This window comes from Pagrus major, chromosome 23 (assembly GCF_040436345.1).
Source record: "Pagrus major chromosome 23, Pma_NU_1.0".
In the NCBI taxonomy this organism is placed as follows: domain Eukaryota; kingdom Metazoa; phylum Chordata; class Actinopteri; order Spariformes; family Sparidae; genus Pagrus; species Pagrus major.
Genome location: NC_133237.1, coordinates 25,246,753 through 25,274,156, shown reverse-complemented (window position 1 = coordinate 25,274,156; position 27,404 = coordinate 25,246,753). Strand labels below are relative to the sequence as shown.

Here is a 27,404-nt window from a genome sequence, read left to right as displayed (position 1 = left end):
TTTTCAAAGTCAAAATAATATTTATTCCATAGTTTCAAAAAATACTGCGCAATATAAATATTACAAAATTGAATACTTCATGTGTGTAAATATACTTGAAGTTAAACACTGTTTACATTTGGGATGAAAACACAGACTGTCGCTCTACAGTGTTAAAACATTGATGTGTTTTTCATATGAACTGTCAGCTGCTCTCAGGTCAGTAACTCTCAAACTACAGACAGTCGGGCTTTACACAACAAGTTGGACATTTTGGGAACGGTTAGGCGACAGCTGGATGAGAAGACTGACTCCACTCTCGTGTCTGTACATCAACTACAAACAGACGCTGGTTAGCTTAGCTTAGCATGAAGACTGGAAACAGACAACATATAAACCAATGAGGAGCTTTAAAGGTGCTGGAAGGCAGATTTTGTTATATTTGGACAGAACCAGGCTAGCTGTTTCCCCTTGTTTACAGTCTTTATGCTAAGCTAACTAGCTCTATCTTCAACAGACATGAGAGTGGTGTCAATCTTTGAATCTAACTTGTTGTATTTCCCAAAATGTTGAACTATCCCTTTAGTTTTATATAACTACTGTACATATGTGTGTAGATTTTGAATGTTGCTCCACTAAAACAAACATTATGTACAACTGACACACAGAAACAGACGAGTGTCGTTGAAGCTGTATGAAAACATGTTTTTGGCTTTCAGCTGAGGAGTTTGAACACCGACACTCAACTTTTTAGGTTAATATGTTGAACTCGTGAGCAACAGTTGCTTATTTACACGTCCAGCAGTTATAAAGCAACATCATCTTTCATCTGGAGTCCAGTATTCTCTGTTTTAGCTCTGTTTTTGGTCTCCACCATCTCCAGAGGGAAATATCTGTCTCTTTAGCTGTGAAATGCTTCACTTCAGAGCCCGACTGGCGGCCGATACCGATACCGATGGTTTTTTTAACCTTTTTTCTCTGGAATCGATGCTATGAAAGTGGTGAGTGAACCAAAACAGTGAAGTTGTGGCCTGGACTGATAAACAACGAGCTGAAACTCACTATAAAGCTCTGGGTTTTGTCTTTTGAGCCATTGTTATGACAAAAATATCGATTACAGCCACTTTGAAGAGGAGCAGGTGAAGCTTCAGTTTGTTTAAAAGCGTGAAAAAACAAAAATATTGCAGATTTACCCGATATATAGATTCCCATTCTTTGTATGTCTCCCTACCCAACGCTTAACCTGCTGGTGTAACAGACCGAAACCTTTCATGTACAGTCGGTTTTTAAATCAAAAAATGAAAAAAATGCCCAAGACAATCCTTTTGTCTCACATCCAGCCTCAAGAAAAAAAACATCTCCCAGTACGTTGAAATAATTCTGCTGGTTTTCATAGAGACGTGTTTAAAAACACAAATATATTTGTTTTTGGAAAAACATGTTTTTTTACTTGTGAGAAAAGAAATGTGTTTTCATGACTGCCTCACAAATGACGGGTGAGATGGAGCGTACAATGTGCGGTTTCACAGTTTTTAAAATAGCCACAAGATTGCTAAAAAATATTCCAGTTAAAAACCCGACATGAATCAGGTTCTGATCCTGGAGCAGCTTGGTGGAGTCCCTCAGACAGATTACTGCGTACTCAGACACTCAAATAGATGTTTCAGCTGTTTTCCTCACCACCAAACCAGAGGAGCGGTTTATGAGTATATGAGGAGCCTGACACAGAGTTTGTTTGCTGCGACAGCACAATCAGCTCGTAAAAACTTGTCCTGACCGTCCGTCGCACAGAATATGGCCACGGTTGGTCCTGATGAGCTCACTGAGTCAGTCCCGCTGCTGTTTGGTTGATTGTCTCTTCGCAGAAAACGGCTCAACTTCACAATAAGTCCGAAAGGAGAAGCAGGAAGTGTGATTTCCTTTGGTTGGTTGGGAAAATCCATCCGGTGACAAATACTGATTTGGAAGCCACAGGATGAACCGAACGTCCCAATTGCACTTGATCGTCCAGCACAGCTCCTCCTTCAGCATTTAGTCGTAGCCGCGCTCTTGCTGCTCGTCTTAGTGTCGATCTTTGCCACTAGCAGTTTGAGAGAGTCTCCCGACGATCGGATCAGTTCTCGACCACTGAAATGAAAACAAAGACAGCTGTAAACACTGAGCGACAGAGAGAGGACACCACACTGTGTGTTCGTTAATACTTACATGTTGTAGTCCATCCCGACCAGGCTGACGCCGTTAACAGCCAGGACTCGATCTCCTGTCCTCAGTTTCTGACAGCGAGCGGCAGGAGAGTCGGGAACCACTGACTTCACGTAGATACCGCTCATTCTCAGCTGAGTTTTCTACAAGAAGATAAAACAGGAAAAGAAAAGGATGATTGACAGTTTATTGACAACTATGGAGGCATTACAGCGACACACAGCAGCCAGAGTGAGTGTGTGTTGTCCTCTTACAGTCTTCTCTACTGGTTAAACAGTCTTATACCTGTTATTGAACATGTTATAAACTGTCTGTAAACTATTCATTTATTATTTAACTTTTATTTGAGCTCAGACAGTGTATAGAAGTAGAAGAAGGAAGAAGAAGGATGAAGAAGGATGTTCATGTGCCGGGTGAGGAAAAAATGAAGAAGTCATCGTACCGTTCCGTCCACGAGCGCCAGGCCGAGACCGTGAGGTCCTCTGTGGAGCTCCACCGTGAACACTTCCTCTCTGTCTTCTTCTCCTTCCTCCACATTCTCAGTCTGCAACTCAGCACCTCCACTGGCTGAACGAACAAACAGAAAAACACGAGCGAGTGGTGAGACACTGAGACAACATGATAGTTGGACTCTCACAACTTCCACAACTGGTTAGCTGCAGGATTTAAAATTAAGAGTGCTGTAAATGAAGCTCACTAAGGAAGATCTTGTATATTAAAGTTCGTCTTCATCCCTCTGTGGTTGAATTTCTGCTCCACATTAAGAGTTTAAACCTTTAAATCGTCTGCGCACCTGTTAGCCTGTAGCAGTGTGAACTGAATGAGGACATGTTAGCATGCTGCGGCGCTGTAACATGGACTTCCTGTCCTCCTCGGACTCATGTGGGTCGTCCTGTCACAACATCAACGCAGCAACAGTAGCACCCCCCCCCCCCCCCCCCAATAAAACCCTGTTCCCACCCCTGCAGCTCCGGCCCTCCCTCCGCCTGTTCCCAACATGCAGCCTGTCTGCCCCCCACGCAGGACCTGCCCCGAACAATGCCGCTGCCGATTAAGATTCCACGCAACAACCCAACTGTAAATTCCCATGACAGATCGGCCACTGCTCTTTTCTCTCCTGACATCACCACCTCTCTGTAATTCTTGGGGCCAGATTAAAGGATTACCAAACTTTCAAAATAACATTAGCCGCTGTTCGCCGAAACCACAGAGGTAGATCGAACACTGGAGGACAAGGTGTGGATCTGCAAGGGTGGGAGGAGGTACGGAGTTCACATCAGGGTGTGAAAAGCAGAATGTGTTATTAAATAATCTCATGATATTTATATATATATGATTAATTGACTTAATCAAAATAATATACATCATAAAAACATTTACATTTGATTGATTTCTGGACAAAACTGAATTTAACAATTACAATTAAATGTGTTTCAGACTTTTTTTTTTTACTTCCCATCAAAACTGATTAAATATTGGGTAAAAATCAATTAATAATGGGTAATTATTAATAAAGAAAGTGCTGGAAAATAGTAAACAAAGGACTTTTTTCCCCAGTTATAGTGTTTCTTTTTTCTTTTATTATTATCTTAAATGATCCTGACTGAGTTTAATCCTGCCAAGGCCATAACAAACTAGTAACTTCTAATTATTTTCATGAAAATCAATTATTGTGCTGATTATTTTCCTGGTTATTAATTAATCGTTAAATTCATCAAACATCAGAAATCAGTAGAAAATGCCAGCACTCAAAGTTTCATCATAAAATGTCCAAGCAACAGTCAAAAAACCCAAAAAGACAAGAAAAATTGGTAATTTCTCACATCTGAGCAGCTGCGACTGTTAAATGTTCGACCGTTATTCCTGAAAAACCACTTAAATTAACTAAACTCTACATTGTGCAGATTGAAAAAGTTGTAAACCAATTAGTGCAGCGATACATCCAGAGACGGAACCAGATGGTTCTGTTTCAGTGTAAATCCTCAAACCTCTTAAAGCAAATTGCTTTTATCAAAAGGCCCGAACAGAGAAAACATAATACGTCCACTAACCAATGAGAGTAAAGAACATCTGATTAAGATCAGTAAAATCCTGCAGATTAAAGCCTTTCAGCAGCAGCACACAGTCACAGTGGGGGGTCTGCTGGAGGCGCATTAACACAGGTTGAACCTCTTAAATTCAAACACAATCACATGTGACGAACAGTGTTTCTGAAGGTCCGCTTCACATCTGAGGGCAGGCAGAGAACAACCAGCCTCGTTTCCCCTGAATCAACCACCCAGAAGAAATTAGCTTATATATCGTTTGTTTTGACTTATTTGGTCGAGTTTTACAGCTTCTTCTGCAGAGATAACAACACTTACACTCATGTTCTGCAGGGCCATACGTTTTTGGCAGACTGACAGTAAACTGAAACAGTTTCCTCTTCAGGGGCTGTTAAAACAAACTGTACGTGTTCTGCTTTTGATGTTTTCATGTCAGATGTCATGTAACCCTCCTGGTTTGTGGTGTTACTGATTGTTTCTCTGAATGAGTTGAGGGAAAAAAAGCAACATCTAGTCGGAATCGGTGTTATTAGCTTTAGCAAGCTAGGCTAATTAGCACCACTTTCTGAGTGAAACACAGACTTAGCAGCATGATGAGGGCATAAAGTGTGACTGTGAGGTGCTTTGCTGCCTGGATGTTCCTCTGTACAAGTGTTCGTTGCTGTTCACGTTATTCAGTCTTTAAAACAGGTGAATGAAAATCCAAGTACCTGACATATTTAGATATATTTACAGTAGATGTTACATATTTTTGTTTAATTTAGGGTCCCTGGTGCGGAACAAACAACCAGATCAAAACCGCTTCAAAAAGTGGGTCTCGGCCTGCTTACAAGACTCTGCTGGGTTAGTTTGTGGTCCAACTTCAGGATTTTTGACCATAGATATGTGATTTTAGCACGATTTCAAAATCTAAATTACTAATAAATCCATCTGCTGATTGTGAACTGTTCGGGAAGCGATCTCATAATCGATCTGTAGCCTGTAAGTCACAGATTTAAAATCATTTCCTAACATGTATGCATGTCATATTTATTGTTTTCGCTGTATATCCTTCCCGTATGGCAGAGTAGTTCGTTATTTTTTCATCATGTTATTGTTTTTATTACTGTATATCTGTTTACTAGCTATTTACTTTTATTGAACTTGCACATTTCTTTATTGCTATTACTGTTAGTTCCCTTTTCTGTATCCCTCTAACCTGCAGGAATGTTAATTCAGGTCATTGCCGTGAAAGAGCTGAATGATCAGATCATTTTCCCTGAATAAACAACCGCTGATGATGATGATGATGTATTTTTGTGTCAGCACCTCGGGCTGCGGGGAATTACGTTTCGTTTCTGTGTTCCTGTATGTGGAAATGAAAAATAAACTTGAACTTTAACTTGAACTTGGTCACAGATTATGGCGTAACACCGGCTCTTAAAATGTCAAACACTGACACTAGAAACACCCCGCCCGGGAGGCTTAAAGCTTCTTTTTCCACCGATGTCTGAAATTAGGAGAAATCAAGTTTCAGTTTCAAACTGAAGTAGTCGACTCGATCACTCGACACCCTCTGACTCCTACAGATGACCTCATGACGGAGGCGTCCAAAAACAATAGGGGTGTGAGAGGAAACACTCTTTCCTTTGCACGGTGAACCCACCCTGCGCAGCCTTTCCACTTGAAATTCCTGAACTCAAGAGTCAGTAAAAGATGAAGGAAAGGGACTGTGACGGCACTCCACCTCTTTTATGTCGGGGGCACCTTCATGTGGAACCGTCGGGAACAAATATGCAGCCGGTCCACGAGGTCAAGTCACTAAATACTTTCCTTAATAGATGTTGTCAGCCAGAGGAGGTGGAGGAGGTTTTAGGAGGTGACCTCATTCCAGACGTTAGAAACGGGGACGAGGTTTGAAGCCAAGCGGTCGAATTCTCAGTGACAGAGCTGTGTGTCATTTGAATCAAAACCTGATGTGCGTAAGCGAAGCCTTGAATGGGCCTTTTCAGATGCTGCTGGTTTGTCATCATCTGTGGTGGAAGTGTGGTTCACTCTTTTTTCACGGTTTCTTTGTAAGTGTACTCGCACTCCTAAATCTTAATAAATAACATCTGTTGTTAGGTTTCAGTTAACGGTTCTCAGCTGTTAGTGGCTTTAAACGACCACGAAAAGACGACTATTTTCATCATTGATTTATCTGGTGATTTTAAGGCATGCTGGCTTTTGCGGCTTTAGGGACAATATGTTGGTCTGTGTCTCAGTTCAACAATGAAAGATCCCAACAAACACTGAATGGACTTTACATTTTGTACAAACATTAATGATCCCCAGACGATGAATCGTTCTGACTTCTTCCTGTAGCGCCACCAGCAGGTTCACATTTGTGTTACTGAATTAAATGTTTCAATAATTATTGGATAGATTGACGTTAAATGTGCAACAAATATTCATGATCCCCAGATGATAAACTGCAATAACTTTGTTTATCCTCTGATCTTTCATCACCAGGTCAATACTTTATTGATTGTATTTATTTTTTTATTTCTTGTTTTGTCGCAAACCCCTGTCATACAACAGAAATACAGTCTAAAAATCCTGATGATAACAGCTCATATTCACTAAAAAGGGGAGGTGACTTCCATGACGGCTGCCTGAGGGTGTATCTGATCACCTGAGCGCCGCCTGTGAGCAGCATGTCTCGTCCTGTTCATCTGGGCTGAAGTATTTTACACCTTTACCTTCACAACAACGTGAACGTGAACATGCTAATAAATATGTTATCAGTTTATCGTACGGATCTTTTGTTTTCGCTCAGTTACCTTTCTGCTGCCGGGCGCCCTCCCTCAGATCCGCCTCCAGCTCGGCCAGCTCCATACCCTGCGGGGTGTTGGGTGGCGTCAGCAGGCAGGACGGGTCCAGTGCCAGGCTCTTATGGTAGACCAGGTCAGCCTGACCTGGCAGCGTGTTCTGTAGCTCCAGGCTCTTCAGCTTCTGGGTCAGGACCGCCTCACAGCTGCTCAGGTCACCATGAGATCCTCGGGGCTGAGTCGGCTCTGCAGGAGAGGTACAGTCCAGGTCTGCCTCAGGGGTTGGACAGGTAACCGGGTCAGAGGCCACCTGATGGGCGGGATCTTGGACGACCCTGACGGAGGGCGAGGTCGTAGACTGGCTGTCTGTGGTCGTCCCCTTGAGAGGAAAATAAAGTCAATCAATAACAGATGTAGAAACATCAAGGTGTCTCATTTCCTGACTGCCGCTGGCTTCTCGTTATGTTGTTGAGCTGCGGGGTCAGAGAGCTTGTTACCTGTTCCTCCTCATCAGGTTCGGCTTGGGTTTCACTGCGGGGCAGCCGGCGTATGAACTCCTGCAGATGGCCGAGCTGTTCAAACAGAGCAGGCTCCACGATGGGTTTACCTAGCTCCAGGTGAAACGTGTTGCTGGGCAGGATGAGCGGCGGGTGGTTATCGAAGCTCTCCAGGATGTCGCCTGCAGGAACAGAGAATGGTCATCCATCACAGATAACCTGAGCTTTATTACAGCTTTCTCATGAAATTCAACGTTTGTAACTTTAAGTGAAGCGGCTGTATTTGGGTTAAGGCCTTATTTAAAGCCGTAAATACAGTCAAGGACTGATGCCACCGTCGCTGGATCAGTCAAAGTGTCTGACAGCAGGGTGTCACATGAGTCTGACAGGTGATAATAGGTGAGAGTGAGACGGCGGCTGTCCTGCTGTGAAAGGTGCATTTGAGAGGAAAGTGATGACTGAAGCTGATTGGTGGAGACCGACAGATCAGACAGGATTACTCTGGAGTAGAGAATCAGCTGAGACAAAGGCTTCTACCTATTTATTAGTATGAAGATGTGCTTTTAAATGTGATTACAAAATGAGGTAGTGTCTACGGAGTCCCACAGTGTTCAATATTAAATAAATAAGTAAGACACAGACTTCAGTAAGTACTCAGCCGAAAGGAGTATCCGGCACAGATAGTATACTTTTAACGTATTATCGGAGAAATATGTGTCAATATCGGTACTCAAGATGAAGGAAAACCTCATTGGAGCTCGATTCTGAGGCTGTTCTGTAAATTGTTTTCCAATAAATAATCAATACAGCAACTTTTAATCAACCCCTATCAATTTCAGGCTTCAGGTTAGTTCCACTCATCTCCAGTTTAAGTAACACCCACTCCTGAGGTACGTCCCGCCCATTTCAAGCACGGATACAGACAGATAATCAACATTAGTGAGCAGATACAGATACAGATAACGGTGTACTGATCTCTGATGAGACTTTATAAAAGAGTTATAGGCAAAGATGTCAAATCAAACAAGCTACATTATTTTTGTGTGTATGGGTGTTTAAAACGAGTCATGTTCATTCGACTGCACAGGACTTAATGACAGAGAATGTTTCAGGTGTAATAAGTGGATAAGACAGCAGGAGCGTGATGGATTAATGCATCACAGACTTCGTTCAGTGTGCTTTCTGAGTTCATCTCTGTTTTGCATCAGGTTGTTGAGAAGTCTGTTATTTATCCTGATGTTATGTGCAGTCAAGTTTGAACATGCAAGCAACACAATAGATTGTTCTGTCTGCCGCTGAGAGAGGAGTCTGGTTACTGCAGTTTACAGTAAACAGACTCGTCTTGGGGACAGGACGGCTCAGAAAATGCTTTTGGGGTTATGAAAACTAAGAAGCCTCTACACATGCAACTGCAAAAGACCTTAAATCATAATGATATCATCATTTAATCTATTATTCTATAAAGAGGTCTCAAGCTGCATCTGACTCAGACGCAGAGCTTAACATCTTTAAATTATCAAAATAAAAGTCCAGAAAAAAAGGTTTAAAAATGACAAAACAAATAGTCGACTGCTGATTATGTTTCTGTTGTTGAACTAATCTTGGATGGTCCATGTCACTCACCCGTCCTGATAGCGTCCTCTGCATCATCCGGTGATGGCGTCCATCCAGGGGGACAGGCTTTAGCCGAGCTGTACTCCCTCAGCATGTGGTGAAGCTGAGCTGGATTCAGGGCAGCAAACTCTGTCCTGAGAGAAGCCCAGGACGCCTGGACGGACATGAAACAACAAGGAAAACATTCAGAACGCTGAGAGACATGAAGCAAACTTTTTCTCAAACCAGAATTGTAAAAGCGATCCACTTTTACAATTTTAAAGAGGAGCCACAAAAGCACTTTGTAGTCATTGTGAGAATGACAGAGTGGGAGAAACAAGCATTTTCCCATCGTGCTTGTTTCCATATAAAGAAACAAACTCATTGCTACTCTCTCATTTGCATGAAATGCACTTTAAACCAATTTTATGATCTAGTAAATATTTTTTCTCCGTGTCACCTCAGAGCCAGATGTGGTAACAAACTCTCCTGGGAAAATATTTCTCAGTCTGAATGTGAGAAGCTCTTCAAGTCTTCTCATATCACGTCAGCGCCGTTCTTTGTTCGTTTTAATCTGCATGCCAATAAAAGGTGAGTGTTCGGTAATTAACACCTCGTACTTGCTCTGTGCAGCGTGAGAAGAGTAAACTTTTATTATCTCTTCACTTCTCAGGCTGCTGTGAAAGTCCCTTATCGTGAAATCGTTTCCTTGTGGCAGCTCTCACTCACTTGAGAAAGATAATATTTGATCTTTTGATGACTACCGAAAGTATCTGGAGGACAAGGAAACAGGTGAGTCACTTCATGTGATTATAACAGGACAAACATTACAAACATTACGTCGTTCATTCAGTCTGTCCTGAATTGGTGGAAGTAAGACCTTGCCCCAGACATGCCGGGGCCACAATAGAAACCATAAGTTAAATGTTGTGTCCCTGCCCTTCTCTTATAACACTGAGCTCAACAGAAGGTGAAGTTTAAATGCTGCTTATAAACAGCAGAAATGTAAAAACATCTCAGTCTGTTATGTCTGAGATTTAATGTTTGGCAGCAGCTATATTCTTCTAAAATAAGATGTTGTGTTCTCCATAACTGCTGGCAAAACACACGACGCCACATCCCTCGAGTGTAATTTACGGCTGTGCCAGTGAGCCACTTCAGTTCTTAAAAAGCCCAGAACTCCAGATGGAAAACTAAAAATCTGTCGAGGGTGTGTGCTCTGCTGCGGCAGCCACAACGTGACCTCATGCCAGGGCAGGGACACAGAAAACCACCAGCTTCCTAGCAACCATCCAACCCCACGAACGAGACAAGACAAGACCCATCCTTCGACAGCTGCGTCAGGGTGGGCTAGTGTCGTGTTTGTGCCCCCGAGATGTTTCAGGCTGGTACCACGACCGTGAGTCATAAAGTGAAAACAGGTGTCGACCTCACAGAGTAAAATAAGGCTGCATACTTCACCCAGTTCCTCCAGATATAGTAGGTACTCGATCCTAATGACACAGTGCAGGACCGTTTCACATATCTGTGGTCAGCTCAAACATCTAGATCTAGATAGAAACTAACTCTCATCTATATCACTGATTCCCAACGAGGGGGACTTATTTAACTGAGCTCAACTAGAAAACAGAATATGTACATCCATATGTTTGAAACGTTTGGCTTAACGTAATAATGTTTAACAGCTGAAATTCCTAGAATAGCTAAAAGCAATGTTAGTTAGTTAGTTAACAGCAGAACGTTTGGTTAAATGGTTGAAATAGTTACTAAAAGTAATGATTAACCGCTTAAATTCCTGACTTGTTAACAGTGATGGATAAACAGTTGAAACAGTTCATGTTTAAACTAATGGATAAGTTGATACATGAAACATATACGAACGTCCCTTTAGCTTACAGTTTACGACTATAAGATAAACACAGTTGGTAGATATGAGGTTACAAACAGCACATACAGTAGAAGCAGCCTTTTCTATTTATAGCAGCAGCAGCAGCAGCACATGGCTACCTGACCACAGAAACATTCAGCAGGCTCCACGTCATCACATCTCCAGGTGCAATAAACCTGTGAAAAAGTTTGTAGTTTTGACCTTTTTTATAACCTGTATCCGTCATGTGTCACACCTGGGTGATTTTATGTGCTGGTGTCCTTTTATGACTCTGGATACCTCAAGTGTTTCATAACAGGCCTAGTGTGAGCTCACCTTCCTTCTGTGGTACGTAGTGTAAACAAGATTTGAATTGGTAACTAAGAGAGCCGGGTACTTAAGGAGGGATTAAATGTTAAGTTGGCTGGCTACCACCGCGCAGCGAAAACACGACTAAACACAAGTAAAAGCAAATATAAAGCTGTTGTTCCAGTGATGTATAGCATTGTTTGAGTGGTACAGTGTGTTATTCCTCAGCATACACTGAACCAGAGGCTTTTAAACGCCATCACTCTAATGTATGTCAGAACATTATAATGCCATCTGAGCTCTTAGCCACATGTTTCCACTCAGTTTACGTCAAAACAAATAGGTTTTAAGCTGATAATATAACATACATACTCTGGCTAACAGGATACACTCCACGTTTTTCAGTTAGATAAGAGCTGGCCAAGCCTTAATTAGCACCGTGATGTCATGGGTTTATCATTTTAGTGTATTTACACTTGCTCTGTTCCTGCAAACCATTTCCTCATATCTGATCAATGTGAGTGGCACCATGGGAGTTTAAGTGCATCTGCTCTCAAGGCTACTATAACCATAAACTAATTACACGCTTCCACCGACTCGTCAGACATTTTAATGGCTATATTAGTCATGGTTATCACAATGTTTGGCAACAATAAGAAGTTTAAGACAAGTGGAGTTACATTGCTGCAGTGTGAAGGGTGGAATAAGGTTCGGATTCCCAAATATGGAAAGTTTTGCACCCAAAAGATAAACATACATAACTAATGTTGTACTGACACCTTTAAGACAATGAGAACATTCAGGCTGACGCAGACATGACTCGACTCTGGAGGCTACACCCGGCCGAGGACAGACAAACAGGAAAGGAGAAACGGATGTCCTCTGACCTGCAGGAGGGTTTCTTTGGGTGTAGCCAGCAGATTGACAGCAGCAGAAAGCTTCTGGAAGAACTCGGTGGCCAGATCGCACAGACCGATGCTCTGGATCCAGTCCATCAGCAGGTCCAGGTTGGCCCGAATCTGAACACCTCGGGACCACTGGTAGAACCCTCCGACAGATCCTGAAGAACATAGATTTAAGATTCAGTAACAGTACAGGCATGTAAAAAAAGAAGTTAGGATAACCGTTATAGTAATAGTATTATTGTTAGCTACATGAAAAGGTCAGAGGATCACCAAAGTAAATAGGATTCATCGTCTTGGACCCATGAATATCTCAGCAGGATTTCATGGAGATCCATTCCCTAGTTGCTTAGATATTTCAGTCTGGACTGATCAAAACAAAAGCTGCAACAGGTCTAACAGGTTTGTTAGTAGGTGCTCTGAAGTCTCACCTCTCTCCATGAGGGCGTTGAACAGCGATGCGTTGATGAAGAAGAACAGGTAGGCACAGAGTTGTAGTGAGATGTCTGGATGGACCTGGAAGGCTGTGAGGAGCTTCAGTGCCTCCTTCAACACCTCCAGGATGCCGCTGAGCCCGTCAGGTACTCGCAGCTGACCGCTCTCTGAGAACGGGTTCCCATCCAGCAGACCGGGCAAGGCTGAATACATACTCTGAGGAGAGAGACGGGGACATTTTACACATCTGCTGAATGATATTGATGTCTGAAGTGATGTCTCCTCCACCATCACCACTGCCAAGGCACCATGAGAATCAGGCTGTGATAAGGCTGATCACATAAACTACAACATGTCATATGTAGATACAACTTTCCTTTGCCTTCACGTGATTCCTGATATTATAAAGTACAGAGCAAGACGGTTAATAGGAAAATGATGTTCTTTCTTGTGTTGTTTTGTTGAGTTCTGCTATGTATAGAACATAATGACATAATGACTCAAATAGAGGAAGGCATTCACAGAGTATACAGGAAACTTTGCAGGAAAGCTTGTGTTTCACAACACAAAGGGCAGCTGGAGAGAAATTAAAAACACTGTCCTACAGTTTCACTGCAATTTGAGCTAAAAAGCTAAAAACAGCACGTACTGAAAGAGGGATTAAAACACTGAGATCTAAAATAATGGTACCTTTAAAACGTGCTCTCTAACATGGTCAAATCCTTACCATTTCCATTTTCAGACATAAGTTTATTTCAGAATACATTTTCAAATATTATTTCCAAGAAGTTTGGCCTCTTCTTTCTTAGATTTATTGGAAAATGTACCAATTTTCCAAGCTTCTAGACACTTCCAAAAGATTAGATTTCATATTAACATCAAACCAAATGACTGTCTATCATGTAAAATAACTTCAAGTACTCCCACTCCAAAAAATCTGCACAATTTTCTGACACTCAGAACAGTTTTCAGACTCTTTCAGATGACTGTTTTCTGTCGCTCATTTTAAATCCCAACAATTATCCACGATTCCTTTATACAAAACTGTCAGCAGCAGCTCTTAGGTTGGCTCCACATGATGAAGACAAACAGTACAAGGGTGTCTGGTGAAGAGAGTCAGGAGATGGTGAAGCAAACCAGACCTTAAATTACAGTGCTTAAAACAAAAGCCCTTTTTACACGCAGATCCCGCAATACTGCTGCGATGAAGACCCTTCATTACGCTGACTCAGCCTTATTACAGTTAACCACACAATGGTGACAGCGACGACAGCATGACGTATGGTATACACACCAGGCAGTGTTCTCTAAACAGTAACAGTCACAAAACAAGACAATAACATTCATTTAACGTCCCTGTTTCAGGGCAGTAAATCTTGTTGTCTCCTTTGTCAGTAGACATTTTCAGTTGCTGTTCTTCTTTGAGTTAGCTGCTAACTGCTGCTAGCTGCTTTTGAAAACCCTGTTTTCTGGGTCCAATGCAAGACATGTCATCAACACGTCACACCTCTTTAGCTGACAAAGTTTTTTTCTTAAAGTTTTGAGAGGAATGATAAGCAACAACAACCTGTCCAATAGCATTTGATGGCTAATGTGAGCTAATCTCAGCACTTCAACACTTCTCTTCCTTTGCTTTAAACTGTGTTTTTAGCATTTACCATCATCTCATAATTGATACTTGTGGCCAGTGGTTGCTGCTCAGCAAAGTTATATAAGTGTCATTTTAACACGCTGCCTTCATGTCATATTTCAGATGCCGTAATTACCACTTTCCAACTTGTAAACAACACTCACATCAACATCCAAGTTGTAATCACGCCTGGGAAACTTTCTCAAAGATTTTTCTGAAAGCTCCAGTATTGTATCCAGTTTAACGCTTAAAAATCAACATAGTGCTACATTCTCACTTCACAGTATTCTCAGCCATGCTATCAGCTCTTTAGTGCTAAAAAATCTAATGATACAGCGTTAAAAATGTCGAATGTAGCTTCTTAGAAGTTTTACATGTTCAAAAACATGACGTCAAATTCAATTATATAAATAAAAGAGGAAGAAGACAGTTCTGCAGAATCACACTGTAGGCTGGTTTATTGAACCGCCACCTCATTTTCAAGTCCGGCCCTTATCTCTGTTCTGTCTTCTGACACAGTTCTGCCATTGTTTCATATCCATGACATCATCTGTTAGGTACACACATACACACAAACACACTCTCACTCACACACCATGACTAAGATAATGACCTCAGACAAGCTGAAAGAGGCCATAAAGATGACAATAACCCTGCATGCCTGAGGCAACAGGTCAGCTGACAGTTTACAGTGCGGCTCAGCAGATTTGAAGGTGCTGATCGGTTATCATGGAGACAAAAGAAAGACTGTAAATTGTTTTTAAAACACATCTGAATCAGCACACATTGTCTGTACATCCATATATAGCCTTATGTCGACCTAATGGTGCGAAAAATCCCTGATTTTCTCTTATCAGCAGCTTTTGTTAATGCCCTTTTTAGTTTTTAAGTTTCATTTGTATTAAAGTAAGTAAAGAGATGTACATTATGAACAGTCAGCCATATTTCACAGGACATTAACAGGACAACTTTTTCCCCTCTTCACTTCCTTTCCCCTGTTGGGTGTTTCTCTGATGACAGTCCTTCTTCCTCTGCAGGAAACAGACAGCAGTTCATAGCTGTGAATCCTCCCTTTCTCCCCACCAGCAAAAAAAGTAACCAGCAAACACATACTCAAATAACACACCATCAAATTAAGAGATCAACACATGTTACTGCTGTACACAAATCTGGGACTGCTATATTGACAAGCCTCAAAAGTAAAAAATCAATGTGATGAAAAACTGCCTCTGAAAAAGCCACATTAAAGAAAAAAGAGAATAAACCATCCCGTCTCTTTTTTTCAGTGAAGGCAGATGTGCAGCACAAGGAATAGAAATATGCCTGAGTATTCATAACAACAGCACAGGCAGTTCCTGCTTCCTTCCCTCCCTTCCTCAACCAGTCACTGTGCAGGGTGGAGGTGTTTCTACACTCTCTGCTGTTAACTGTCTGAGCTGTGATGTCAAACCAGACAGGCTTTAATAAGCAGCTTTAACATGGGAAAGTCACATAAATCTAGTGTGGGGGTGTTCTGTCGGGCTGTAAAACAGGAGGGCTGACTGTCACACAGACACTCCAGACACACACTGAAATGCATTTCCAGACTTTGAAAAGTCTTCGTCAAAGTGTTTGTCCAGATTTAAGAATCGGCCTCAGAGCGGTATAAATCTTATCTGTAATACAGACCAGGATCAGTTATGATGGATCATTTTCCTCGGTGTACGCCAAGGATCCATCTTGGCCCCATTTTATTGTCCTTATATATGCCTTCAGTGAGGTTTTTAGAAAAGCAGGAGGAAGACATTGAGAAGGAAGCGATGGAATTTCAGTGTGAATTACGTAAACATGTAATTTAAATATGTGCATTAATACAATAATAATATGTTTAACTGACAAACATTTATGTTTAATCGACTAGTCGCACACATCATAACCCTTTTTCCACGTTATGACAATAGTGTAAATAAAACTTTTTCTCTCTTTTGGAGATCTGGAGACTTTCATATGCTATTATCTATTACGTCTTGACAACTGTGAGTATCTTGATGTGAGAGTCTGGTCTGGCCGGGCTTCCACTGCTCTCCTGCAGCTGGTTTAAAGTGCAGCAGCGAGTTTAGTCACTAGTCCCAGGTAGAGAGACCACATGCACACCCTCACTGAAACACTGAGTAACAATACAACAATAACATTGTTTTTTGTTCTTGTCAAATTCCTTTTAACCTTCTTTTTGGTTGTAATTATTTAATTGTATTCTTGACTGAATGCAAATGCAAGACTCAGTGGTTCTCACCAAATCAGACAACGTGCTGGTTTTGTTATTGAATAAACCAGTGAAACCTTGGGAGAAAAGATTGTCTCTTTGTTTATATTCCAGTCAGTGGAAAAGACACCCTGCTTACTATCTCACAGGCCTTTCCTGACTGAGAGTTGGTGTTTCCATTCTTATTGTGTTTTCTGTCTGGAATATGTTCAATAAAAACAGAATTTGGTGTTTACACAGTCCAATTTCCTGCTTCACATGTGACCGACGGTCAGATTTTACAGGTCAAAAGGATGTGAAACATGTCACTGTATGAATGTGTGTGTGTTTAAGGAGATAGTGTATTAATGTGTGGCAGCCAACCTTTGTTAGATAATAGACAGACTGCTGGAAGGTAAACATGATGACTTCCTCCAGGACTGTCATGGCTTCCTCACAGGCTGTCCGAGTCGACGACATCTCAGAGTCCAACAGACCTGACGACACACACAAACACATTTTAAACACACATACACAACACACTGCAGGTCTAACAGCGTGACAGCCGTAATAAAGATAAAGGCCACGATGTGTTTTGTTTTCATCCACCTTCGTCCTCCTGGTCCTGCCTCCAGGGCAGCAGCTGAGGGACTTCATGCTGGATGAAGTGCAGCAGTTCAATGGAGTTTGCCATCCAGAGCACCAGAGGCTGCAGACCTGGGATCAGCTCCTCCATGCTGAGCAGCTGAAGATGTTCGGGTTGTCCTTCACTGGAGCTCCTGGTGTAAAAACAAAGAGATGGAAGAAGAAAGTGAGGAATAAAAAAGGCGATATCTCTGGTTCTGCTGTATTGATATTAATCATTTGTTTTTTAACTGTTCATAATGACTCCATTAGTGTTATAGGAGTACAATGTTAGAGTAGTGGACTGCTTTTCAAAACCTGGCACCTACATTACCCACAATGCAGCCTAATCACTGAGTGACATCACTGGGGGCAATTTATCAGATTACACGCAGCTTCCTCTGGAGCCGCAAAAGATTTTATTATTAAACTTTTTAGATTTAACTTCCTCTTATATTTCTGCAAATCAGCAAATCGTATGTGCAGATACACAGTTACAGTTTTCCATTTCCTCTTTCCGAAGCCACTGGTAATGTTATTGCTTTTGCTACAATAACTTTTTAAAATGTCTTCCCCTGTTTGCTTATTGCGGTGGATTCATTAGTTGATGAAACTAAAAAGTAATCGAGTAATTGTCCTAAAAATCAGTAAAACTAAAGATATTTTATTTCACTTATTTCATCCTAAAACACTTAGTTGCAGCTGTTAGTCCACCTGTATCCCTTTACTGTCACATTGCACTTCTGTCCTTGGATATCAAACTTTGTCAACAAACAAAGTCAAAGTTTGTTAAACTGATAAAGCAAGTAGAAGCTTTTCTCATGAGAAAACTCTCAGCTGCTTCTTCTTTCTTACAGAAGAGGCGGGGGGAAATTCTCTCTTTGCACAACCTACGTTAAAAAATACTTATTGTTTCCTGAAGGAGCACATAGTTGTAAAATCAAACTTTAACTCCTCTTTTATTCAGACAGTAAACCTTGTGGTGTTGTGTGTCATATATCATCGCAGGCAGCAGCTGCTGCTCTTCTCTCTGTGGCAGGTCATTGTCACGTATTTCTGGGACATTCGGTAAACACTTGTGGTTCGTCTACTCACGTTTCTGGCTGGATTGCTGCAAGTTCCTTTGTCTTCTCCTAAGAAAGAGAACGCAGAAAGAAAATATCCATTTCATGCCATGCAAACAGCAACCATCTGATTTACATTACATCCACCCTGATGGCACATTTGATTACTTCACATTCTTTGTCACGCTCAGCTTATTAAAGGATCATTTCACCTAAAAATGAAAATTCAGTCATTATCTACTCTGCCTCATGTTGATGGAGAGATAGGTGAAGTTTTGTAGTCCACAAACAATTATGGAGCTTCACAGCAAAATAGCATTGTTTGTGTGATACTTACCCACATGATGAGCTGGATCTGACTAGCTATCCGGAGCAGCAGCTGTCTGAAGTGTGTCAGCTGGAACGTGGAGGCTGAGTGTTGGATGCACAGGCTCAGCAGGAACGCAGGCGTCAGCTTTGGTTCATTTCCAATGGGGTCCAACAGAAACAAAATCTCCTGCAGGACCTGCTCCTCCTGCTCCAGCTCATAGCTTACCAGAGCCTCTGTGCCTTCCAGGTCCCTCCAACGAGGCGGTAAAGGCTTCCTCTGCAACCTTGTGATGCTGATGGAGGAGCCGCACGATAAACAAGAGGATGACGCTTTTGTATCAGAGTTCGGGCAGAGTCTGGTCATCCACGGAGGAGTCTGGAGGGATCCTGATGTGCTGGTAGGATCCTTAAACATGAATAGATAGTGTTTCCCCAAGCCAACCAAGTCCCCTGGGTTCAGTTCCACCTCCTCTTTAAGAAGGGAGCCATTTCTGGTCACAGGAGCACCGTGGAGAGGCTTCAGCATTGTCAGTGTCTTTCTGTGCTCCCCTGTGGTGGCTGGGATGTTAGAGTCCAGGCGTCTGACGCAGCAGTGTTGGGGCAACACGTCAGGAGCAAAGAGAAGGATGTCGACCTTTAACCTCTCCTCATCTTCTCCGTTACAGTGCTCCCTGCAGCAGCCGAAGATGGTGGTGGTCCCGCTCATCAGGTAGATGACGAAGTCCTGCAAAAAATGTGCTTTGTTTCAGTAAGTGCTGCAACTTTTCGTATCAATTTACTGCCTTTCATTGTCTATAAAATGTCACAAATTCCTATTTTCCGTATTCAAATGTTGTTTTGTACGATCAACAATCTCAGAGATCTCAGAAACATCAGTACCTGTTCATTTTAAAAGACTAAAGGCCAACGGGGAAACTCCATCAATCGAGTTTTTACATTGGAGACGATAAAAACATAAAATGTTGCTTGAAAAATACCTACTCAATTATCCACTAACTGCTTCAGCTCTGGTTTAATCAGCAACGCAAATCGCTGAAAGTCAACATGAAGGATAGGATTGATTTTCTTGTGTAACATTTTGGAAACGGTCCAGCAGTGTGCGTGTGATCAGCAGCGGGATCAGCTGCTGGAAGAACAACCTGCACACTGGCAGCGCGAGACGAGACAGGAATGGAAAGGCTTATGAGTGAGACACCAGTGATGTCCGTGACCTCTGGGTCACACATTAAGACTATTAGCCATCAGTGATAGTGTCTCATCTGCCAACCTGTCTGAGAGGCTACTGAATACTCCTGTGCACTGTGGTATATACCCTCCTCGTTCCTTTGCTTTTCCTTTTTGGGTTGACCGATTATTACAGAGTGACGTTTGTCCTGCTGCAGCTCCCAGTATCCTGCACAGTCAGCAATCTCCACCAGCGGGGATAAACAACTCTGCAAGAAAGAGCTTCCTGTTCCTGGGAATGGGGCCGGGTGGAAGCCACAGTCTGACTCTCTGGTTTACTGGTAAAAATGAGCTGTGTGTTCACTTGTGATTCAACAAACATCAGCAGTGACGTGTTTGACGTGATATTCTAGAAACCGTTTCTCAGATGATGCATAGTTTAAACCCCAGATCGAGTAAACTGGTATGTAGATTACAGGACTCCAGTTTAAGTGGTCACCTCCCACTAAGTTGTTTGTATGTTCTAAGAATAGCTTGTGTGCTGTTTATCTTCCTCTACAGTGAGTCTTTAATCAGGGTTATCTCCTTGTTTTAAACATCCTGAGCAGGTTTTCTTGCGACTGTATGGTGAACACTATGTCCCTTGTCCTTTCATTGGGACATGATGACAGACAGCTCGTCCTGTGTGGGCGGCAGCCTCAAGAGAAAGAGTCAGAGCCGACAGGACAACACACCTCTGTAGTCCTGAATCCATTCTGAGAAATCCACAGTGAAGCTCGCTGACTGTTTCCCTCCTCTCCAGCCTGTGTTTGCAAAGCTCCACTCTCTGACTGTGGGATTTTCTCCTTGAGGTTCTTAACATAAGACATTCAATCCAACACTCTCATGTCCTTGTTGACACCGCGTTGTCTCTAATAAGATTGTGTTTGACACAGCCTACTACACGCTGCCAGGCGATTCTCAAGGATCTTGTAAGGTCTTCAATTACCTCATTACAACCGAGTCTACAGCTGCAACTAACCAAAATAGTTGGTTTGGTTTGATTTATATTCTTTCAACGACTAACTGAATAATTGAATAATAATTACAGTTCTAATGGAGTCAGGAACCATCTTTTCAGTGTGAAACAATAATTACACACTACAGAACAAAACAAATATGTAGTATTCTACCTAAATATACGTATGTTTTTATCATCTTAACATATATTCCTGAAGTTTTAATGGATACTCATGCAGTTGATGTACATCATGTAATGTGTACTGTATTGTATGTCAGGTGAAGACCTAGGAAGATTAACTGTTTGGCCTGGCAACACTTTAAGCTTGTTATCACATTACTTAATGAATAATCAGGCAGCGTGCGCCCTCCTCCCTCCCTCACCTGTCTGTGGCTGTAGCCCTGCAGCAGGAGGAAGTACGGGAAGTCAAATGGCGGGTGAATGGAGTACTGGGTGGTGTTGTCGTCGCTGCTCTCCGTCTCCTCCTTCTCCATGCCGAGCCGCAGGACCTCCTTGTCGGCCTCGGCTTCGGGATCCTCTCTCAGCGCACTCTGTCGGGCCCGGTTGGCCTCTTTCCCCATCGCAGACAGATCCATCTCACTCAAACTTCTCCAGAACCCGAGTCCGTCCACATCCTCGCCGCTGCCGTCCACAAACAGAGAGGTCACTCTGGAGCGACTCTTCTGCAGCTTACGAGCCTGAGCATTGATACCTGGATGGGCAAGACGACGGCATGTTAAAGATTTCTGTGAATTCCCAGTGTAATTACTTCATTTTTGGTTTATTGCTGTTTCAAGAAACTGAAACAAGTCCAGTTGCCTACGATTATAGCACTCAGAATGACCTGATGACTGAGAACCTTCATCAACATTTATTGTAAATGGGTCACAACTCATCCATGTCATGGAAAGAGACACATAATCTCAGTAAAAACACAAACGAAAGCATTTATTAGAGGTAGTTGTCATGCCTACAGGTCAAAACAGAGGCACAAAAATCAGATAAAACTATTATTTTAAAGTGAAACCTGTTTAGTTAAAAGCATAACCAAAAAAATGAACAATGACCAGAATTCCCCCAGAATCACTCAACCAAACAGACTTCAACACAACAGTTCACTGCACTGGCACCAATTCAAATGCAACATATCAAGAGGAAAGAGAGGAAACGTGCAGGGAAAGTAAGATGTGACCACCTCTATCTGATACCAACAGCAGCTCTGTCGACCTGACGTAACACAAACACCATTCAGCTCATTTGGAGCCATTAAGCACCCTGGAATGTCCACAGAGCCGGGCTTCACACCCGCAGCTCCGCTGCTCTTATCAGCTGTGGAAATGGGTGTTTTCCACATTGTTCAGCACCACTGTGACAGACTGGGCTCAGTGCCTATAAAACTCACACTGTGGAGGTAAAGGGCAGTTTACCCCGGTCAGTGAGAGGAGGACCATGAGAACCAGGCTTTGATTGAGATTGACCAGACTGATATTCAGGCTGCAGTCTCTGGGTGCTGATATTCAGGGTTTCTGCAGGGTTCAACGATGCGATTTCAGACCTTGGCTAGTCTCGCATTGCCAGACCTCTCCACAGTAATGTGTCAGCACTGGGAAAAGGTTTGGCTGCACCAATTCTCATTGTGGTATAGGGGAAACAACCACTCTGGCTTGTTTGCATGTCTTTTGCAGCTCCGGTGCCCCTGCAAAATAGTGTTGGGGGAAACTTGGCTTGCATGTGGGGAGGTGAGTCCTGGAGTTAAAATGGATAAATCTCTGCAAAGAGAAGGTAACAGCTGCTAGCTTGTTTACGTTTGTGCTGTTAGCGTTAGAGTAACTTGCCATTTTCCACAATATTTTGTAGATCAAGAAACTTGTAGATTTGTGGTTGAGATCGTGAATGAATTTTCATTTTTGGGTGAACTTATCTGCAGAAACTCTTTAAACTGTGTGTCAGCCTTTGAAATAGCATGAAGACCATTATAAGACAATACAACTCAAACACCATAACCAAGAAAAACTACATTTAACAGAACAGTAACACAAACATACAGGTAAAACACAATTTTGTTTTTGTGACGCTGCAATCAGGAGGACAACACATCACTACCAAGAATAATACTGATTAAAGTATCGGTGAAGCGGTATATGAGAGGCACAACAAACCTGTGCCAAAGTCAACAGGGCTGCACAGTCCCCAGTGTGCAGGAAGTGAGCTCTGATAGAAAGAATAACACAGCAGCGAGCAGCCACATTCTGGCAGCTACAGGCCCAGTGGGAAGAGCTGCCCGGTGCCTCCATGTTTCACGGGGCCCTAATAGGCCCTTGCAATAAAACAAAGATAAGAGTGGGGCCGCACTGACCTCCTCTATCCCTCACTGCAGCTTTTGTTTCCTCCTGACCTCTCTCACATGCCTGCCATCTCCCCTGTTCTAGCTAGTGATAAGCTGGACAATGAAGGCTGTTAGCCTGCAATAAGAGACAAGGATAAAGGCTCCCGGTGGCACCACAACAGAGACTACGTGATTGATTACCCGGGCGTAAGGATGAGGGGGTCACTCAGTTGTCTCTGAAGATGGTCAGATGTGTGTTTTACAAAGAGAGTAGACTCAAGGGACCAAACCAAACAAGATGAATACCTGCAGTGACTGTGTCTCTGTCCTTTAAACTTTGCTCTTCAACGCTCGCTCTCAGCTGGATTTCAAAACGCCTGGAGAAGCCCTCCTTGGGTTTCCAAAGTGACTGCAGCATGAGGGGCTTCTCGTTGTCTCCCACCACCCGGAAACACTCCCTCTTCCACTGGTTATCTGCGCCCGTCTTGCCAATCACATCGCAGAGCACGTAATCGTTGGCGTCTTCTTTTTCCAGGCAGTACCTGAAGAACAGAGGACCAAAGGGGGGTAAACACTCTGAAACTGAGTTAACTCACACCGGAGGCTTCGAGCTTCCACATCACATTTGTGTTTGCTGAATATCAGACCAGATTTGGCTTCAGGAGAAAATGTACACTTTGAGCGATGAACGTGTAAACAGCCTTCTAGTGTTAAACTCTGCACATACATCACTGTACACAGTGAAGCTCAAACACTCAACTGTAGGAACCAGAAGAACAAAAACATTTCTGATTGGAGGGGGACTTCACATCTTTGAGCTAAACCTCAGACTGTAAGCTGCAGTGTGGCGAACTAACCATCTCAAGTCTACAATATAACACACACACCAGTTCAATGAGACCCCTCACCTCTCCAGTGCCTCCTTCACCAGTTCCTTTGCACTGGACTGCGTGGTGGCCAACACGCTCTTATAGTTGGTCCCCTGACAGATGTCGCTGCCGAAGATCTTCAGGATGCCGGGGACAGACATTTGACTGGACAGCTCTGCAGGGTCGTCTGCAGCCTGGAGGTCACCCGGCAGCGCCTGGCCACGGCGTCCACTGTCCCGCAGGTTGGGGCTGTGGTTGAAAACAGTTGAAAGCCTGTTATTGTGACGGCGGATTTTGCTCTTGGCTGGCTGCCGGACACCCACGCTCTCTGTGGAGCGGACGGTGCTGTCAGAGGTGTTGGACCTGAGAGGAAACAGAGGAGAAGACAGTCAGATAACAACACTGTTAAGAAGCAGCCTTAAATAAACCCAAGGGAACAGACAGCCATTCTGTAGGTATAAATACTTCAGTTTTATATCCAGACAAGTCAGTCTCTTTTTGAAACTGTCAATCACAGTGTCTGACTGTACACAGTGATTTATGGATGACTACAAAGATTAGCTGAACTATTATCTCAAATCTGATCATCATAAAGTATCATATGCACCTACAGACACAGACATTAGTTAAAGTACTTTTCCATGTATATGTAATAATCCGTCCATATAACATTGTAATATGTCTCACATGGTTAAGTTGGTGGGTTTTTTGGTGGGTAAACTGGGTTTAGGTGGTTTTATCTCAACTATATATGTCATACATAAGGCCAGGAGGAAGTGGTTTTAATGACCTTTATAAAAGCTAGCAGTAGGGCTGCACTAATGATTAACTTCATTATTGACTAATCTGCAGATTATTTCCATGATTAACCAAATAATCATTTAATTTATTATCAGATTTCTTCTTTTGTTCGACCAACAGGCCTAAAGTCAAAGACTCTTCATTTATTATCAAAAATGACAAAGAAAAGCAGTAAATCCTCACATTTAAGAAGCTGGAACCAGAAAATGTTTTGAAATTTCTGCTTGAGAAAAGGCTGAAATGCTTAATGGATTATCAAAATAGTTGCTGATTAATTCCCTTTCCATTAATCGACTAAGCACTGCAGCTCTAGCTGGCAAAACCGTTATAAAAAACAGTTAAGACAGCCAAAACAAAAGCTCTAATACTCCTCAAATTTAATAAAAATGTAGTGGAGGGTGAACCTGTACAACACCCATTTTAACTATGTTACTTCCCCAAACTCATCTTATATAACGTCTATATATGTCAGTTACATGCATTTCTGCTTTTCAAGACAGCTACTTTCAATCTAAAGTCATAAATTTACAGTAAAGGAGGTCCAAATAATGTGAAGGCGCTTTAGATGTCACAGTATAGCTGGACAACGCTGGGCAATGTGAGACTATGTATCATCTTAGACTTTATAAGACGATATTATAAGTGTTGTCTTTTCCTGGTTTTAAAGGCTGCATTACATTAAACTGTTGTCATTTTCTGATATTACCAGACTGGTCTACTTGTTCGAACACTTGTCTTTACACATTTAGTCATTGTAGCCACATTACAGATGATTATTGATCAAAGGTCTCATTGTGTTCATATTTTGTATCAATAGTCATCCCTACAATATTGTCAAGATATCAATATTTTGGTATTTGGTCAAAAAATGTGTAATATTTGATTTTATTACAACAAGCAGCTTTTGATAAGATTTCAAAATATCTAATATATAATGTTATTTAAAAACATCATTTTAACTTTCTCCTATTCAGCATTTAATCTATTTAATTTTAAGTGTTTATTCATGTATTTCTCTTCAACTTTAACTCCTCTTGCAAGTCAACCTTTAGTGGAAACTGGTGTTTAAACTGTGATTTACTCTATTAACATTTATTATGTGTTTATACGCTTGCATTGACTTATAGCTGTGATAAAACAAGATATGTCTTCAGGGGAGAAGTTACACATATACTGTACATTATTAAACACTTATATTTCAGTACAACAACATCACAGTGTGCTGTCACTCGTGTGTTAGTGTGTATTTAGCTTGTATTTATGCTACATATGGAGGTGAAGGACTCACTGGACAGATCCATTGCTGGGTTTCCTCCCCAGTTTAGCCAGGCGCTTCTTCGGAGAGCGGATCAGTAACCCCACGGGGAAGTTCAGGGCTTGTTTATGTACGTGGCTGCTTCTCTCCTCAGAAATCATTGTTGTTTTTCAATTCACGTAAACACAAACAAAACTACTACGACAGTTGAGCCGAGCAGAAAATAGCATTCTCCGCCGCTAGCTAGCTTAGATGATGATGAACTTTGTCAAGACGAGACGGGTTTTTTTTTCCCCAGGATAACAGTCCAACTCCAGGAAAAAAAAAAAGAAAAAACAACCCCTCAAAAATCAGAAAAAGTTGAGTAAATCCTCCGACAGCATCTGTGTATCCATCAGATGAAAGTTATTTAAAGTGTTAGCTTGACAGCAGAGACGAACGGACGTTACATTCCCACACAAAACACAAAAAAACTTCCCAAATCACTTTTCTTGGAGGTAAAATCCAAACCGGGATGAATGTTGAGCCGAAGGAGAGACATTTTCACACATGTTCTGCCCGGTTCTGACGGGGAAAACCACCGGAGGAGGAGGAGGGAAGAGCGGGTCCATGCTGAGCGGGTCGGAACCGTTAACTCCGTCTGACTGACGGGGAGCGTCTGAATGAACCTGCCGCCGCAGGCACGAGCTACTACTGCTGACGTCACTGGAGTCCGCGAGGAGGCGGGGCAAACCACACGGACACACAAAACAGGGGAGGACTCCGGACTGAACCAACTCAGTTTACCTCCTTAAAGACTATATTATGTGACATTGCAGATTTTTTTTTTTTTTTTTTTTTTTTACAAAATATAATAAATAAAAATTAATAAATTAAGGTAACAAGCGGTCAGTGATGTAAAAAAAATACCGAAAAGTGAATAGGTTCGAAATTCAAGATGTTTGTTGACACTGGTAAATGATAATTAGTAAATAAAATGTATATAACAACAACAATAAGAATAATGCAATAATAAATAAAGAAGAAACAAAAACAGAGTTTACAGAATAACAATATGGACAGCAGGGATAAGTTGCATGTGTATATGATATCCATACATACATGTACATGAAACATAGATAGATAATGTGCGTAGATAATAAGTGTAAAATTAAGCAAAACTGTAAAAAATAAAATAAAAAGTGATCAAGTTTACTGATTGATTGATTGATTGAAGGTGCAGCAGTGATGGTGGCAGTAAGGTGCATGGTGTACATTCATTTGTCAGATATTGCACTGATAGTTGGATTACTGGCTATACTATACATTTATTTACATGTATGCATGTACTGTATATGTTATTGCCTACTATGGGTCCGTGTGTCTGCCTTACATATGAGAAAAGAGTGGATAATAAAAAACAGAAGATTTACACGCTGGACAATTCACATAATAAACTTGATTTTTGCAAAATTTGGAAAGTTTCCTCCAGAACCACAAGACATACACACCTGTTTCCACAGGCTGAGGAGGACCTTGAACTT

General features: G+C 42.0%; 1 protein-coding gene across 1 annotated transcript; it reads right to left on the bottom strand.

The window, feature by feature from the left end:
- Positions 1 to 26,504, bottom strand: radil2a (Ras association and DIL domains 2a). The gene is made up of 16 exons (XM_073495124.1): positions 25,915 to 26,504; positions 23,865 to 24,188; positions 23,263 to 23,498; positions 21,014 to 21,342; positions 18,495 to 19,190; positions 18,189 to 18,226; positions 17,079 to 17,248; positions 16,854 to 16,966; positions 12,615 to 12,834; positions 12,169 to 12,341; positions 9,136 to 9,280; positions 7,513 to 7,694; positions 7,028 to 7,394; positions 2,624 to 2,748; positions 2,185 to 2,324; positions 1 to 2,106 (listed from the first exon to the last, which is right to left on the bottom strand). Exons 1-16 carry the CDS (start codon positions 26,040 to 26,042, stop codon positions 2,004 to 2,006), a joined length of 3,489 nt encoding a protein of 1,162 aa, XP_073351225.1. The 5' UTR covers positions 26,043 to 26,504; the 3' UTR covers positions 1 to 2,003.
- Positions 26,505 to 27,404: the final 900 nt, after the last annotated feature.